At 40.5% G+C, this 19,351-nt stretch overlaps 1 protein-coding gene across 1 annotated transcript in view; it reads right to left on the bottom strand.

The window, feature by feature from the left end:
• Positions 1-19,351, bottom strand: part of Rgs5 (regulator of G protein signaling 5) — a 42,442-nt gene that overhangs the window by 5,571 nt on the left and 17,520 nt on the right. Inside the window, exons 2-3 of the mRNA XM_052737525.1 lie at positions 15,477-15,587; positions 9,406-9,467 (exon numbers count right to left, since the gene is read on the bottom strand). Coding sequence (XP_052593485.1) covers positions 9,406-9,467; positions 15,477-15,587 — 173 coding nt within the window. The remainder of the gene's footprint in view (positions 1-9,405; positions 9,468-15,476; positions 15,588-19,351) is intronic.

Here is a 19,351-nt window from a genome sequence, read left to right as displayed (position 1 = left end):
AAGGCAGGAACCCTAGGTGTCCTATTTTGTAAATGAGGTCACAGAAGTCAAGTGACTGCTCTAAAATGTCCAGCAAGTAAGTGCAAGCCTGGGACTTAAAACCAAGCCTTCTGCTTCTGCAGTCTCACACATTTGTCTATTCTCCTAAGGCACATATCAGGAGCTGTGTGATTCTGTTTCTTGGAACAGGAACTTTCCATTAGGAGCTTCCTACTCTCTCCCCTACTTGAACTGAGAGAAAAACACAAGGCTCGCACACAGATGCTAGAGATGATACAGAGAGACTCAATCATGCTGTCTCACTCACGGACTTTTAGTCCATCCTCGTCTGCCTTTATCCCTTCATTCAAATGGAGGCAGGCTGGGCCAGGGATACAGAGGCAACAGAGAACAGCTCTGCTCCTCATGCACTCGGACACTGGACAGCGGCCTTTACCTCACCGTCTTTTACACAAGTGAATGCAGTGTGCATTCAGGTGACAAATGTTTTGACACTGAGGATTCTCAGTCAATACTGATGACATCCAGGACACACATCAATTCCAAAGAAAACTTGTATTTTTAGTAGTGAAAACTGAATTAAGAGCCCTATGCATACTACGTAAGCACTCTACCACAAAACTATATTCCTAGTCCAAAGAATGTACTTAAAACTTGATTTGTCAAAATGAGTAATGTTTGTAATGATCGACTGCCAGAAACTATTATCTTGTTTCCTCTCTTTACTGATGAATTTTGAGTGAGTGTAATATATCACATTGCTAAATGAAATAAGCTTGGGTCCCTAGCCGAGTTTAGAGATTCCAAGGAAAGGAGAAAGTAAAAAAAAAAAAAATGAGGAGACTCATTGAACATCTATACAAAGAAAACCTTTGAAGAGTAGCTACAAGGTCACACCAGGAGCCTAAGTTCAGTCCAGACTGAAAGAAGGTGAATTAGCAATATTCAAATTGGTATCTAAATGAAGGATCAGGTGAAGTTGTCACAAACAGGTAGTTATTATGACCACCAGTTAAAGTCAGTGTTTAGAAGATTTCAAATGTAATAGAACAACTGTGAGTCTGTAAACAGCTGTAGATGCTATTTGTGTACATATGTTAATTCCTGGGCTCTATGGAGAGAGCTCATGAAGATGATTTAACAAGGTATTGGATGTGAATAATAAAGAAAAATAAATCTAAATATATGCTGTTTCCTTCTTTGACTAAGGAATGGGAATGTGTGCATACACACACACACACACACACACACACACACACACACACACACACACACACGCACACACACATGAAACTATTTAAACGAACATCCTAACGACCATGTATCTAAGAAGTGAATCATACTATTATGGAGGAAAATGGAGGTTTTTAAAGAAGGAGAGGAAACGATTCTAGTTTCCACAGGCTATGCCAAGGGCCCAGTCTTGGCAGCATGGCTTGGTGTACCATCTGCCTTCCAAGCCAGAAGTCAGAAATGACTGCCATCAACTTCAGGGGACAGGCTTCTCCTTACTTGCCTTGGCCAGGGCATGTCTACTTTTCATTATTTCTGTTTAGGTAACACGTTCTACATTAATTTTTTGACCCAATTTCAACCCATTTCTCTTTTGCTTGAACACCTGTTGCTCTCTCGTCTATAGACTGTAAATTTTCATGTATTGGTCATTATCTGTTGTATGAATTGGACGAAATATATGTGATGATAAGACCAGAGATACAGGGCCATTTTTTTCATGTATATGTGGTGTGTGTATGTGTGTGTGTGTGTGTGTGTGTGTGTGTGTGTGTGTGTGTGTGTTCATGTGTATATGTGTGTTGGTACATGTGTTGTGCTTCGATGCTGATGCTGATGCACATATGTTGCACACATGTGGAGGCCCCTGGTTGATGTTGGAAATCTTCATTGCCCTTACACCTCATTCTTTGAGACTGGAACTCTCAATCAAACCCAGAGCTTGCTGGTAATACTAGTCTCACTGGGCAGCTTGCTCCAGGGATCCCCTGCCTCTGCCTTCTGAGCTTGGAATTACAGCTGGGTTATCACTCCCACTTGGTAGTTGGTTACATGGATTCTGGGGGTCCAAACTCTGGTCCTCTAACTTACACAACAAGGCAGCACTTAACCACTGAGCTATCTTCCCAGTGCATTTTTATTCCTCTCATGCTGTTCATGGTCTTTTTGCAGCCACACTCAATTCAGAAGGAAGGGAATGGCCAGGTTGGAAATGAATTGGGATTAGGTTCAGTATTGATTCCAGGACCCAAGGAAGACACTTGGCAGTTTAATTCTTCCTCTGCATTTCTAGGACACTATCATCGATCAATACTAGAAACACTTCTAGGACACTATCATCGATCAATACTAGAAACAACTGAACGTGAGTAGGCAGGAACAGCAGTTCATGTGTCTTCCAACAGTTTTCTCTAGGCATGTCTCTTCTTCCTATCCCCACTGGAGTTTCTATTGTGTTACTAATCATAATTTAGTGATAACTGGAGTTCAACATGAACTATGAAATCAGCATATTTCTCCAGCCCACAGGACCGAAGAACATGAACTTTAAAGAAAAGTAAAGCCCTAATTTTGTTGATGTTATAACATTGTATGTCATAGGCAAGCTACCTAGCTCTCTGAATAATGGATTCTTTTTCTGAAAAATAGAAATGGTTGTTTCACTTAAGAATAAGAAAGAAATAAGACCCAGTTTTGTCCTTGTCATGGCTAAAGTTCTCCTTGTTTTTCAAATAGATGTGTTGGATGATCTCTATTGCAATGGAAAAACTCTCAAGTCACTTTTTGGCTACCAGGAAATGAGGTCATATAAGCATCCATACAACCAGATTTCAGACTGTAGAGGAGAAAGTATTTCCATGGCATATGCTTGTGGAAAACTCTCAGCTCCACATTCCCATAGTCCCACAGCCCCACAGGCCCACAGCCCCACTGGCCCTCAGCCCCACAGCCCCACAGTCCCACAGCCCCACAGCCCCACAGCCCCACAGCCCCACAGCCCCACAGCCCCACAGCCCCACAGGCCCACAGGTCCACAGGCCCACAGCCACACAGGCCCACAGCCCCACTGGCCCTCAGCCCCACAGCCCCACAGCCCCACATGCCCACAGCCCCACAGCCCCACTGGCCCTCAGCCCCACAGCCCCACAGGCCCACAGCCCCACTGGCCCACAGCCCCACAGTTGTGATGAAGATCAGTCCTTCCAAACATTGTTATTTCAGACCTGAGGACTACTACCAGGGCTCCTCAGTGGTCTTAGCATTCAGTTCACAGCAGGAAGTGAACTTGTGGACTAGCTTTGCATCTCAGAGACCTATGTCCTGAATACTGGTGAATTCCACAATGCCATTTCAAGGCTTTTTGTCAATGTATGCACCTTAAACCAAAACACATAAAACAGCTTTATGCCCTACTGGTCCGGGGGCCGTTTAAAGTTACTCTTTCTCCCATCTAGCTTTTGAGCACTCTGTGGATTCTCTTAGTAGACTCCTCCACAGTCACTTCTAGTCAGCTTTCCACACTTGGCCTCTGGTTTTCTATTGGTCCTCCCCTCAGAGACTTTTCCTGTTGAATTCCCATCACCCCTGCGTGTGCCCTTTTTAAGTCAGAGTTGAAAAGATTCCAGGCCAAATATCCCTGTTCTACAAGGTGCACATACCTTTCTTACCCCACTTCTTTTAGCTGGGGACTCCACACCACAGCAGTCCAGCACACAACCCCAAGAAAGCACTATGAGGCCTGTAGGAGCCAGCACAGAGCCTCAGATGACCTCTCAGCATACCCAGGCATCCATTCCACTATCCAGGACTCTGATGAAGACCATCTGATGACTGGCCATAAGCGTTCTGTGGGTCTGGTACCCACACATCATATGGTACCCTTACATTCTAATCTCAGAGCTGGCCCTAATGAGTGGTAGCAATCTTTGACATTAGGCAAAGCAAAGTAACAGCCTTATATAACAGAGACAGGGGGCCCCACCTGTAAAACCCCTCTGAGGATAGAAGGAGCATTAAACAAACTCGAGAACCCAAGTCAGATTGTTAAAAACTTTGAAAATGAGATTAGTACAAAGACTTCCGTGGAGAGGGATTGGCAGAGGACACTGAAATAACACTGGAACTTATTAAAAACCATGGCATGATTTATTGGTTCAAAGCTCAGGCTTTAGACCCAAGATTGCTTAGTGGTGAATCTTGACACACTTCATTATACAGTGACATGGACAAGTCATTTCGCCTGCTAGAGCCTCCGTCATTTTATACGTTAAATGCAAATTAAACTGAAATGCAAAAGAAACCTGCATGACAGGGCTGTGGTAAAAGACGAAATAATCACACATGGCTTTTATATGGTGCCAAGCATAATTTTTGTGAAGTTCAGTCCACGCTGGCTTTCTTGATGAATTTTTAATTTATATCAAATTAGAAATTACTATTTGTCACCATTACAAGCCCAATCCAAATGTTGCCTCATCTGTGACACCATCTCTTTCTCAGTGCCACCTGCTCACTCTTGAGGACTTTTGTCAATGAAGAGGAAACAGAGCTTTCTTTTTTTCTCCCCCTCCCAGTTGGTAATGCCTGCTTGTTCAGCCATCTTTTCCATGAGGCTGTAAATTATTTGAGTTTTCTTTATCTTCACTTCCCCTTTTCCATCTCCCTCCTCAAATACATATATGCACCAAATACTTCATAGTGGGTCTCAATGAACTATGAAATCAGCATATCCCTCTCCCACAGGACCGAAGAACATGAACTTTAAAGAAAATTAAAACCCCAGTTTTGTTACTGTCATAGCATTGTATGGCATAGGCAAGCTACCCAGCTCTCCGAATAATGGATTCTTTTTCTCAAAGATAGAAATGACTGTTGCAGCCGGGTGGTGGTGGCGCACACCTTTAATCCCAGCACTCGGGAGGCAGAGGCAGGCGGATCTCCGTGAGTTCGAGGCCAGCCTGGGCTACAGAGTGAGTTCCAGGAAAGGCGCAAAGCTTACACAGAGAAACCTTGTCTCGAAAAACCAAAAAAAAAAAAAAAAAAAAAAAGAAATGACTGTTGCACTTAAGTCTCGAGATTATTGCAACACTAAATAGACCAATGTATGCAAATTTCTTAGAATATATATTGTATATATGTATATGTATATACATATATATATGAGCAAGGCATACATGAGTGAAAAATATCTTTCATATCACTATTATTATTATCATTGTCATAAGTGAAAATCATGGCAGTCCATCAGTGAGATGATGAGAATGATGGACCAGGATGTAGAAGGAAGAAAACTGGAAAACAAAGAAAAAGAAGCCAAGGCAGACTGTGAAGATGGGAACTAAAGGATGAGCCTGGAGCCAGCCGTCGAAGGACAGTCCAGCCCATGGGGTGTGTGGGGGGGGAATGTCTGAGGAAATGCTCTGACCTTTTACAACTCTTGGGAAAAGAGGACCCAAATAAAAACTGTGCCGCCACAGACTAGCTTTATCCCTGTTTGCTCTTAAAAATGCTCGTGTGGGAGAATCAGTGTCCTTGATGGTGCTAGAGCAGAATTACATAAGCTCCCATGTGCCATCTATTTTTGTTTTTAAAGATCAACATACTTGTTGTGTGCCCTATGGACCTAACAAATGAAACCAGATGGCTCTTGTTTTAGAACTGAAGGCAAAACTTATAAGAATGCGATGTATTTTAAGAACAAAGTCAAAGACCCTGAATGATTAAAAATCATTTTTAGGGCCAGTTAGAAGGCTCAGATGGCGAAAGCATTGGATGTGCAATCCTGGTGAGTTCTGTTCCAGAAACTTCAGTGAAAAGAGAGAACCAGCTCCTGTAAGGTGCCCTCTGATCTCCCCACACACGTACACACACACACACACACACACACACATACACACACACACTTTACTAATACATAAAATAATTTTAAAATGAATTTGAGTAAGTAGGTCCTTGCTAGTGAGAAAAGATTGAACTGTCTAGGGTTTATTTCTACTATAGAAAATTTTGATTTAATGAAGGCTTTGGTAACTATCAACTCTGGGAGGTAATAGCCTATATTAACACAAAGAATTCAAAATGTTCCTTATGAATTAGCAAAAATGATACTCCTACCCTTCAGTGTTAATGTATGGGGGGGTTGTCATTGTTGTTTTGTTTTTTAGACAACACTGTATTCTGTAGTTCAGATGGGTCCAGAACTCACCATGTGTCCCAAGTTATCCTTAAACTCACAGCAATCTTCTGTCTCAGACTCCCAAGAGTTTGAATTACAGATATGAGCCACCATGCTCAACTTTAAATGGTTTAAATTTCTCAAGTTAAGCATGCAGAAAGGGATCATTATGTCTAGAGTAGTACATTTTTCAGTGGATCTGCCTTTCTTACTTGTTTTGCATCAATCACAGCTAATATCGGTTATTTCTGATAATAGATTATTAGTTTCAGCAGATTCAAATGAGAGTATGTCATAAGAAATATTGAACAGCCATAGCTGGATTTATAGTTATCCATGAAGCATAATGGCAGATATTCAGATAACAGGCCACATATCACTTCTCCAGGCTGGTGATGCTGAAGCTTCTGGATGCTGGCATAGAACTGTCTGAGCATACCTGTCCTTCCATGATTCCTCTTTAGGAATGACTGGAGATAAATAGAGCAGAGACGTAACAGTAAGAACCACACAGAGAAAGAAGAGTCACAGAGAGAATCAGAGAGGAGAGGCAATGATAGAAATATAATGGAAAAGTGACGGACAGACAGTAATAATAAACAGCCTATCTTATTCATAGCTTCATCCCTCTTAAAGGCACAGTTTCTTCTTTTCTATTGGATCTTTCACACCCATACCTTAAGCACTTTAATTGATGGAGCTAGTTTGAATGGATAGATATCACGTTAAAGGAAAGCATTGGCTAAAATAGCTACTGAATTCTTTTCCACTTACTGCTTTGAGAAAATTATACATATATGTGAGCAAATGCATAGATACAAGCACATTTTTCTCCTTTGAGAAGTAGAAAATATTACTATGAAATCCCCAGGCCTCAAGCTCACACTAGGATAATCATCTGTTTGAAATTGGAAAGACTTTGACTCCCACAACAATGTTAAGGTATTAACATTACCTACTTCTGGCTTAGCTCACACCCTTAGCTTTTTTATTCCAATAGTCCCCTGTACCCTTAAAATCAAAGTGTATGAGTATGTGAACCTAAGAATTAGTACAAGTGAAAAGAATGTGTATGAACACATTGATATTTATCTTCTCTTTTAAGAATTCGGAAAGCATGGTTCTGCTAACTCGTTTCTTTATAACAGTAGCAAATACCCCTATCTAGGCTACTTAGCATTCATAATTTATCAACTCATCATGTCAAAATGCAATTGGCCCCAAATTACTAGAGTAAGACAAATCAATAGATCAATACAAATGTTTTTGTTCTACATGGCTGTTCTACATTCATGGAATTTCTAGTTCCAAGAAGCAAACTCAATTAACTTGCTCATTCATTCAAAAAAATATTCACTGAACACCTTGTATGTGTAAGGGTACGGTACCTCTTTAACATAAGGCAAAAAAAAGAAAGAAAGAGAAAAAAGAAAGAAAAAGGAAGGAAGAAAGAAAAGGTTAAAAAGAGAATCAGAAATGAATGTGATTCAAATCTTTCAAGTTAGAGACTTTAGGTCTCTACTCCAAAAACCAAAGACTGCCAGGTTTCTTACTTGTAAGAAGAAGTTACTCCATTATAAACAAATTGAAAATTATCATGTAAGGTCTAGAAAAAAATGGTTCAGTAGTTAAGAACACTTGCTACTCTTGCAGAAGACCTGAGTTTGGTTCCCTGCACATACAAGGCAACTCATACCCATCTGTAACTCCAGTTCCAGGGGCTCTAACACCCTCTTCTAGCCTCCACCAGCACCAGGCATACATTTCAGGTACATAAGTACATGTAGGAAAAACACTCACACACATAAAATAAAAATTTGTTTTCAAGGTATTTATATAAACTTCACCATGCAGTCATTGTCATCTACTCTGCCTTTGTTATTCATGATGGCTTCAACAAGAAATACTCTTTAAATCCTTGTGTTTTTTTTCTAAGTATCTAACAGAATTTCCTAGTCCATTCTTATGATGCAGATGAAGAAGTTGGATATTGTAAGTTGGTCACAAATTTAGAATGAATCAGCCAACAGATATTTATCTCCCCCACCCCAGACTATGCACTTTGTCTTTTGAAATTGCCTAGAAGAAAAAGACTATATCCTGACTGTCAACAGGCTTTTGACTTATCCCCAAATGAAAACAAAACTAAACAAACAAGCAAAAAAACAAAAACAAAAAAAAAAAAAAAACCAGACCGCAAGTACTAAGCACCATGAAAGATGTGCTGATGAATGGCTTTGGAACTTCAGAGTGACTGATTCTTTCTAAATGGCCAAGAAGACTAAGCATTTGTCACTGGGGTTAGCTCTTCAGGAAAGAGAACTTCAGTAGATAAAGATCTGGGAACAAGGTATTTCTGTCAATGGGTTTACTTGGAGAAATCTCACATAAACAGTTCAATGTGCCTCATGACCAGTCACGTGGTTATTATGGTGTATCTGGAACATTGGAAGTTATTATGGTATATCTGGAACATTGGAAATTTGAACTCGAGACTGTAAGCCTTGGGAACTGGTAAGGACTGTGGAGTAGGGGAAAGGTAAATAGTATGTTAGTTTCAGCCAGAAAAGAATGTGCGTCTTGGTTGCATCTCAAATGAAGCTCTAAAATGTAGGTTAACAAAAGAGGAAGCATGGTGTGGAGAGAGTCGGCCAAGGGTAGAGACAGCAATCTTATTAGGTCACAAGAGCCGTTGATACCAGGTTGAGCTCAGGTGTCCACGGCTTGCTTGTTCAAAGACATTTTCGACACTAAATCTTGTCTTTCTCAATCGATGCGGCAAAGCAGGAGAGGTGGTTTATCTGGCTCACTTATGAGAACATGAAGAAGCATACAGAAGCAGGGAGGGTGATGCCTGTTTGCAATCTCAGTAATTTCAAGGTAGAGAGAGGAAGATCAGGAGTTCTAGGTCACCCTCAGACACATAGTGAGTTTGAGGGTCAGCCTGGACTTCATGAGACCCAGTCTCAACCAGTAAGGCATTGATGGGGCTTATACAAGCAAACAAGGACAGGCATGAAGGAAGCCCCAAACATCTGTCCTCACGTGCTCCCACAGTGACTTTCCCTTCTAGTCAACTGGACAACTCCAGTCTCCAGATGCCCTTCTCTTGTTCAGATCATAAACTGGAGAAAGACATGAGGAGAATGAAGGAGCTTTGTGTCTGCCCCCCCCCCCCCCGCCCCCGTCTGATCCTCATGAGAACCAGGTGAACTTACAGTTGTTGTGGAGAAGCTTGTCCAGGGAATGGCGCCACTGCAGGGCCTCGTCCAGCGAGGGCCTAGATCAATAAGTACAGAGAAGAGGGAGGGAGTAAGAAGGAAGTTAACCACATGCATGACAATGACTCGAGCCTCGTTTTCTTAGGTGGAAATGATACAACACTCTGGACAGGGACAGAAGGATTATTTTCTCCCAGTTGAGCCAGAGGAGCTATTGGCCATCTGGTATCAACAGTGCATTTTTATTGCTTTCCAAACAATCTGACCAGACAGGTCTTTTTTGGAAGTAGAGTCTGTTTGCCCCGAGGCCATGTCTAATAGTCTTATATATTCCATAGGAGTGAGTCCAAAGATAATCGTTATTTTAAATATAGGTTAATAAAATCCATTGTCCCTTCACAGAGGGTAAACTAATCCATGTTTCACAATGCCACACATTATCCACCAATTTAATCAACACCTAGTATCTGGTTCTACACCCCAATACCAAAGTCATCTCATTAAGACTAATAGAAGACAGTTTGATTTTGCCCCACACTGGAAGCATAATTAAAAAATAAAATCTACATTTATTTATTTTTCCTTCCAATTAATATAGAGTGATACATTTTGGAAGATTTTTTTTTTTCAGAAGAAAAGCATTAGTACCTCCTAAGTCAGAGTGCTGAGCATAAATGTTCGAGACACTGACTCAAAAGAAGGTTAACCTCCAAGATCTAATTTATCCCGTGACTACTTCGACTTTAACATTCCCATCCACAGGATCCCCACAGCTGTGCTTTGTCGTAACCACCAATTCTCTTCTCTCCTCGGAATGTGCAAAGATGAGCAGCTGTCGTCTGAGGGAAAATAGCTGACTTTATCTTCCTGTGTTCATAGGGCTTGAACCCTTGAATCACTACATTATGTCTTTATCATCCAATTAAAGTAGACTGGCAATACATTTATTATGAGATGAGGTTGATGAAGTGCTTTTTCCCTAGGTCTTAGATTGTTTAGCAACTGTTTGAGACAAATCAGGAACATTCATGTTCCTAGTTTTCATGAAATAGTATCTTTGGACATTTAAATCATTGTCATTCGCAAGTGATGCCACCGAAACAATTTTCAATCTATCTTTTATTTTTTTAGGCATATGCATCCTCATTTTATCTCTGTAAGGAATCCATGGAGTAGGTCTTTAAACTCCAGTGTTGCTGTGACTATTGCCTAACCTCTTTTTGTAGAACATGTGTCTATTAAGTCCTGATTTTATTTTATTTTTTCAAATGTATGTCTTCTCTCTTTGAAAGCCAAACAAACAAACGAAAAGCCAGGGATAATAAATCTTGTGAAATAAACTTAGATAGGTTCTGTTTTCCTAGCTGGACACAAAAACATCAGACCAAAAGCATAAAATTTTCTTACAAATATATTTCTAACAAGTGGATTACCATCCCTCTTCCCCTTCCCCTTGGCTACTATAAAGGAGCAGAGAGAAGAGAAATGGTATCAACATGGATTACAAGTATTCACCCATATCTTTTTCATTCATTTCAATGGTAGCCACAGCTATGGCCAATAACTCCCTTTGGCTACTCTATGTTGCTTTATACCAAGCACTTTTCATATATACACTTCGTTGTAACCTATATTATATATAGGAAATTTTCATATATTATATATAGGAACTATATATATATATATATATATATATATATTATTTTGTATGTACATGTTCACAATATGTTCAATACTTTCCACATTGCAGACAATCATCAAGTCCAGATGTATTCAGAATCGAGAGCCTATTATATGATGGAACAATGGAAACTAACTCAGAGCAAAGAGTAGGCCTGGTTCACTCCCTGAGCCTCCTGATTTTAAAAATATTCTCATAAAATGAAATAGCTTTTCCTGCCCTTGTTCTTTGGTTAACATAAAGGCACACAGGAAGAAACAATGGCATGAGCAGGTGCCCTGGACTTAAACATGTTACCAGATGCAATTTGCCCCAAATGGTCTCATTATAATGTCAAGTAATGGTCAATATCAGCAGCACATCACGGCCAAGATTAAATTCCTGAAAGGGACATGTGCCGAGCCTGCTTGGGGGTGAAATTAGTCCAAATTGACTTAAGGGCGTAGTTGAGCAGGACAGATCCCCCCACGGCATGTAGCCCAGTGTTCTGATTAGCAGTCTAGGAGGTAACAGGTTCATTCTGTCCTGATTCTCAGAATTTGCTGGCTCTCATTAAGTGTGACTTCTTTGGAAACAAGATAGATGCAGATCTAAACAGCCAATGAGCATCCTGGTTGGCAAGGTCATTGCTGACCACAGAGGGTGAGCACAGACTCTCCTCTCCCTGTGTGGGTGGGAGTGACAGGGAGGAAGCTAGCTCAGATGAAAGACAAAATAAACATTTATGGGAGTGATTAACTATGGGTTTTAGAATGCCCAGTGTAAATAGTACCTGATTCAGGAAGTGACCACATTGGTTTGGAAACAACAACTCTTTCCACTCTTAATGGCTTTTCACTCCTGGATATTTTTCATATGCTAATAGTACACACAACCCCTGCAAAGGTCGTGTATTGTTCCTAGAGAACTTTCCTATTCTTTCCTATGTCCACAGCATCAGTCTGAAGTAATAAGTGAGGCTGGCTGTAAAGACCAAAAATATATGTTCAATTTGGAGCCTGCATATGGACATCTGTTGGCCATTTATGGACTTAATAGGTCATGAGCAAAATACACTATGTAGGACATCTTTTAATAAGTAGGTGCCAAATTGATAGGTAACCAAAGTCTGGCTCAGTTTATCCTGAATCAGCCTTGTGGAAAGCCACAGATGACTCACTATTTAGATTTGAATGAACAGAGCCATGAGCCATTGCTACACCTGCTGGCAATACTGGCCAATATTAGCCTTGGGGAAGAATTTAACTTGCCAGTACCAATGGTTGGATTTTGTAGGTTTGGTTTCCTTTTGGTCTTGGTTTAGTTGGTAATCTATATAGTGTCTGGTATATACTCGATTATCCTTAATCGTGTTTTCCATGTTCTTGCTTTTGACAAAGAAAACAAACCTTGAGTTCGTTGGCGTCATTTATGAGAGACTGCTCTGTTCTTCTTTCCTGTCCTACGCAGCACAGGCAGGCTCAAGTCCATGCCCATTTATTTGGTCCTTACCCCGTGGCCAATAGGACTCTTGGCACCATGAATAGGTTACATACTTTTGAAATGTCTTTTCCTTATATCCATAAAATTGTACATATTTCCTTTCAAGGCTCACTCTGCAGTGAAGCAGTTACAGGAACACAGAGGATAACGTGCTATGACTGTTTGTCATCAGCCAGGGTTAGGACTAGTTATTTGTGGAGGCCATTCTGGGGTTTTAAAGTGGTAGACACAATAAGATCAACACATTCAGTCAAAAATTGATAACAGATGTCAAGGAGGGACATTCAGAATATAAAAACCTACTTGAAAGAGTATCTGCCCCTGACATTTTGTAACTCAGCATATTACAAACCATAATGTTATTACAAACTCAACGTATGTGGCTTACAAATTTTGGTTATTATTCATTCTGGGGACCTTCAGCAGCCTTTGGGAATGCAGAGGGGCAGAGGGTGGGCAGAGTAGGAAAGGGAGAGGGAGAACACAGGACCATGAGTTAGGAGGAGAGTTCTGATAGAGAGGAAGCTATGACAAAGCAGGTCAACTCTGCAGATAGGTCAGACACCCAGCATTAGGAACAATACCTTCATCAAGGATGTGAGATTTACACAGGAGATGAAAGTCTACAAGCATCAGCCAATAAAAGCAAAGAGAAACGCATCAGCACCAAAAGGATGAGGGAGGGAATTTTGTTTCCAGCATGAAATAATAATAATTGGTTTCTCCTAATGGAAGAAGACCCAGGACCAATTTTTGAATACCAAAGTGATAAGAGAAGCTGGGATTTGGTATAAGAGTACAGATAGCTTATTTTCTAGGGGCTTTTTCTTATTTTCTTATTTCCCAGGGCCTCATTTTTTTAAACTCAGATGAGAAGTTAAAATATATTTAAAAAAAAATAGAAAGTACTTCCTCAAAGCAATTGCCCAAAGAAGATGAGAGAAGCTAAAAATATATACCTTCAATCAAAAGATTTACTTTTCTACTCAGAAAATATGGGTTTAAAAAAATACAGAGAAATGTGTAAGTGAATAAATGAGTTTGGCTGAGCTCGTGAAGAGCAAGGTCATTCCCTGAAGGCTAAAAGCACAGAAATCCACCCAACATGGAGAGGTAGAATGGAGCATGTGTGTTTGCAAGGAGCACTTGTCAAATTTCCCTGTTGAAAACAGCAGTCACATGCAGCATCCCCTGGGGATGGGAAGGGTTGTTCTTTTTCTCAATATCAAGTAATATTTTTTGGAAGAAGGGAGGGAATAGAAGACAAGAAGAGTAAATAAGCCAAGAAATTTCAGCCCCGAGTTTTTTCCAACCATTTCTCTCTTGAATCCCTAAGAACTGAGTAGTTCAAGTGTCTGTATGGCATTTGGAGAAGAGAATCAAAGCAGGAAATAGAGAGCTACATTTGAAATGTTAATCCCAACAGATCAATAATTACCACATTGTTTGCTTCAAAATAGACCTTTTGACCTGCTGGCTATGCACCACGGCTCTTGCTGTCTACTAGGACAGGCAGCCTGCTGCTTCACATTGAATTAGCTTCTCCTTTTTAACCGCAGAAAAATTCAATTATGCCTCACTTCCGGTTTGTGAACACTTTGAAGTCATAAAAGGAGGAAAATGGAAATATCCACTTAGGATGATGGAAAATGACTTTAAAACAAAATAACCCAGTTCTGAATCTACCAGCCAATCAACTATATTAAGTTGAAGGTCATTTGGACAAAGGATGGGCTGGCCAATTTATACAAATATTAAATTAAAAAAGAGAACTCAGAGTTAAAAGGGACTCCGGTATTTTCCCCACACATCTGTGATCTTGAAGCTTTTAGGTAGCAGAATGAAGGAGTTGGCATCCTTGGTTTTCTAGCTTCCCGCCTTCATTTCCATGGGTACCTCTGCTATAAAGGGAAGATTAAGTGCATCTGTCTAGACACTAAGGGTCTAGGGAGCTAATGGAAGATGATGGACAGTGGTGATGGTATGGATGGTATTACTGAGTTAAAGTAGGTAGATTCAGCCAGGTGGTGGGGGCGCACACCTTTGATCCCAGCACTCCGGAGGCAGAGGCAGGATCTCTGTGAGTTCAAGGCCAGCCTGGTCTACAGAGCAAGATCCAGGATAAGCACCAAAATGAAACCCTGTCTCAAACAACAAAAACAAAAACAAACAAACAAACAAACAACAACAAAAAGTAGGTAGATTCTTGACTCTTTGGAATCATACTTTTCTGCCATGCCTACACAGATGGAAGAGTCGGGTGGGGATGATGGACACAGATGAAGTTGAGAGACAGAAGCCTGTCAAATCCCCATCAGGAATATGTTTTTTTATGAACTGAGAAAGCAATGCTTGGTGTGCATTAAGTGAGAAAAGCTAGGTGAGGTGCCATTCCTTCCTGAAGTTGTGGTTCTTCTCTTCCATTGGACCTTGAAGGGAACCTTGTACATTCAAGAAGAAACTATCGAGTCCTAAATTGTCAGCCTTTTCATCAGCATGATCTTGCTCACATTTCTCTCCTAAGGAAAAGGCCTTGGGCATTACTTCCTGGTGAGTGTGCAGGGCTCATAATTAATTGGATCAGGGTTACTTGACCCAAGCCAATAAATTATCAGATGTTTTGACCTTACAGTCAATAACTGAGTGGCTGGTGCCATTTTAAAAAGTACAGTTCATCTTCCCCAAGATGAGGCAAGGCTCTATTTCTTTCAACTTTGCAAGTATTTAATGTTACGATCTATACACAGAAGTGTCAAAAATATGCTATTTATGAACTGACTCTCTGAGGACTCACATAGTCTTCAGTAATTGAAAGGGTAGTTCTACAGATGAATGACGGTGCTATATGCTTGAAAAACAACCCTCGTCTGGAGGAAAATGTGAGGAATCCATATTCATGACTCACTTGTGGGTCTTGGCTGGCTTCTCCGGCTTCTCATTATATGGAATGACAAGGTCAACAGCAGAGTCTGGCTTCTGCAGGAGAATTCCCAACTTGATCTTGATCTCCTTGGCCCTGGAAGGACAGATGTCAGGAAACAAGAATGACACATGGGTACACAAATCTAAGACAGTGATTTCTCTCTGCATCAGAGAAAGGAAAGTGGAAGGAACCTCATTTGTTTTTTTGATTCCTACTGCAACAAGAAGAACATCAAGGTAGAAAATAGGACACCAGAGCTCCAAAATTTGTGTTTAGAAGACACCAATTAATACACAGTATCTCATCCCAACCTTAATTGTTCTATTCATATTTTCTCATTTCCATATGTTCCCATTTCACAGAGGAGAAAATTGAAGGACAGAAAGTTTAAATATCTCAATACAGCCCAGTCGGTGTATAGGGAAGCCCGAGCAGTCTGTCTGCAGAATTCTCAAGTGTAATTACTAACTGGACTATCTAGCAGGCTCCTGAAGGCTCTGGCTCTGCCCATCAACTAGATGCATGACAGTTGAACAATTTTGATTTTATTTTGCCTGCCGGATCTCTGTCCCCTTTCTATAAAATCATAGAGTAAAGCTGGATGTCTTTGGAAGCCATTTCCAATCCTAAAACTAAACTATTTTTGCTTCATTGCTCTAAAGCTCCTTCTCACTGTCTCACTGTAGCTGCTGTGGTGCCCTCCTTGCAGCAGCCTTCAAGGAGGAGAGCGATTTCCAGTAGATGGACTACAGATTTAATAGTCCTTTAACTTCTGCAGAAATGGCCAGAATCGGGATAGTCTTCCATCAGAGGATAGAATGTGATGATTTTCACCTAGTTTCCAAACCAATCTTTGAAGAAAATCATCTTCATGAATCTATACTTTAAACAGACCATGAAAATTGCATGCATCTCTCTCTCTTTATATATATATATAAATATATACATACATATATATATAAATATATACATATATATATAATGTATCTATATGGTGTGTGTGTGTGTGTGTGTGTGTGTGTGTGTGTGTGTGTGTGTGTGTGTGTTCACATTGCCAAGACACATCTGTTGAGGTCGGAAGACATTTGGGGAGTTAATTCTTGCCTGCCACTTTGTTTAGGCAAGGTCATTCATATCTGCTACTCTGAGTACTCCGATCTAAATGTCCTGGGAGATTCCAGGTAATTCTCCTGTCTCCACCTCCCATCTCATCATAGGAGTGCCAAGATTACAGATGTGATCCACAGCATCAGGCTTGTCGTGTTTTCTAGGGATGAAACTCAGGTTATCAGGCTTGTGTTGAAAGTATATTTACCAGCTGAGCTATCTTGCCAGCCCTAAAATCCTAACCTCACACATGAATTCCCAGGACACCCCAGACCACCCTTCTTTTGTCACTATGGTACTCCATGTGCCACACTTTTAACGTGAACACTTTTAACACAGGGTTTATCAGGTTATCATGCTGCATTATGGTTATTGATTTGTGCCTGTTTTCCAAGCTGTATAGAAGAACGCTTTAAAGGTAGGAGTTGGATCTTAAATGCCTTTTAATCTTTGTGCCTGGCACGGTTGCTTGGCAACCTAGCAAATATTCAATAGTATTTGTCATCATGAACTAAAATTATCTTGATTTTGTTTCTTACCAATCTGCTAACATTTGTCTCCAAGTCAGTGCCCATCATAAGCAAAGCCTTAAAGAGCTATGATGGGGTCACGTTGTAACCAGACACGATTTTGATAGTGCAAACATACTTTCTTAATTTATGCATAGAGATGGCACAGAGGTAAAATTCATGGCCAAGATTAAAAATCATGTATATTAGAGTCAAAGTGAAGAAAATCCAGCCTTGTAACTTTCAAATCCCACAAATACCCAATTACTATATTGAATTTCCTTTTAGCTCAAAATATGATGTTGAAGCTGACTTAGAAATAGTTAACTCTGTGGTATCTTTTCATTTATATTCTTTTTGCTTCAATTCTTTCTCTAGAAGCTTCTCTGTGAGCAAACACAGCTCCAGCACTCTGTAGCATTAAGTAGAGCTCAGCGGAACAAGGCATTGATGTAGAAATTGGAAATGTTCTGGGGGGGGGGGGGGCACTGTTACATAACACACTGAGTAAGCTAAGGCTCCCTGGATTCCAGGCTCTACAAGTCGCTTAAATTATCTGATGTTAAGTTTTTCTGGCTTGGAAATTGGGACTGATGAAATGGTAAGTTCTCAGACTTTTGTGTTGATCAAATGTGCTATAACATGAGTCACTAAGCACAGCATTTGGAATACAATTCTACTTCTGTAAAGTTAGCGTTAACTGCAGAATCGTTGTTCTCAACCAGGTTTAACCCATGCTTCCTGCCTATAAGCACCAAATAGAAAGGTCAAAAAAATTGCATAGGTTATTTTTAAATCAAGAAAGCTTCCTTGAGTATTCTAACTCTGGAAGTAAGACTATCCATATTATATTATCTGGAATAAAATCATTATTGGGAGTTGATTGGGAAATGTTTGCAGCACTTGTGACTGCCCTCTGCTGGTCAATATGTCGCATTTGCGATCAGAGATAAAAGGTTTCTCTTCTCTCAGGCACACTACACTATGAAGAGAATCATCTGCCTCTTGGCCTCCACACGGCTCTTCCTTCATGCACATAAGGAGAACTGCTACCAGCATCGACCTTGACACAACATCACATCCACCAACACTTACATGAACCCTAGTGATAAGCTCTCATGTTTGGGGGTTTTCATGGTTTTGTTGGTCTTTCAGAATTTAGGCTTCCTCCTCCTCTCCCTCCCTGCCTCCTCCACTTCTATTTCTTTGACCTTTTCTTTTGCATTATCTGAGCCATTTGCTTTTGTAAAAGGTAGAAAGATACTGGTTTATAATCTCCCATGCACTAGTAATAGTCATGCATTAGAGGGTAGTTAGAACAAAGGAGTTGGGCATTTTTAAAGTATTCATTCATTTATTCATATTCATTCATGTATGACTTACTAATTTACAAGTTGATTATGTTTGCTAACCAGGTAGCACATAATAAACATATGAACACCTATAAGCCTTGGTCTTTGCTTTCCTGGTGCCTATTGTCTATTAAGGACTTACATTGGGCTTTCCAGAAGGGAGCAGATCCTGCACAGGAAGTCCCAATTCCCATTGGGGTGAGTCCAGGGGACTTCTCAGAGGAAGCAGAAGTAGAGTTGGAGAATGGCCAGTTGTCACCCAAATGAGTGAGACCTTTTGTGTTTCTCATAAATCTGCTAACTTTCGTCTGACTGATCTCACAGGGCAGAGAGAAGGCCGTGTGAAAGGACTGCTTGCTCTTGAAATATGACATAGAGATCAGAGTGCTGTATTCAATGAGGCCGCCATCTTGTCTCCCTCTTCCCAATGGAAGGATGACAAGGGACTGTCATGCTTGTGGCATATTTGACATGAATGCAGGAAAGAGTTAAAGCTAGAGAAAAGGCTCTTCAAACACATTTCCCAAATCCCAGAAATATTTTATCTATATCACTTGTTAGGTGGGTTTGGCTTTTTGTGTGAATGGAATGATCTAGAAACGAAGTGCTGTTTATAATATCACCTATTTAAAAAAATCACCTTGTGAGGGTGGGGATGAATCTCAGTTGGTTGAATGTTTACCTACCATGTGAGAAGCCCAGGGTTTGACCCTCAGAACCACATAAACTGGACATGATGGCAAAGGCCTATAATCTCACCACTTAAGAGGCAAAGGCAGGTGGATGAGAAGTTTAGGGTTACCCTTGGCTGCATAGCCACCCTGAGATATACGATACTCATTACACACACACACACACACACACACACACACACACACACACACACACA

Source organism: Peromyscus californicus, unplaced genomic scaffold, assembly GCF_007827085.1.
Source record: "Peromyscus californicus insignis strain IS unplaced genomic scaffold, ASM782708v3 Scaffold_14__1_contigs__length_90479793_seg_2, whole genome shotgun sequence".
NCBI lineage: Eukaryota > Metazoa > Chordata > Mammalia > Rodentia > Cricetidae > Peromyscus > Peromyscus californicus.
This window is presented reverse-complemented; position numbering and strand designations above follow the sequence as displayed.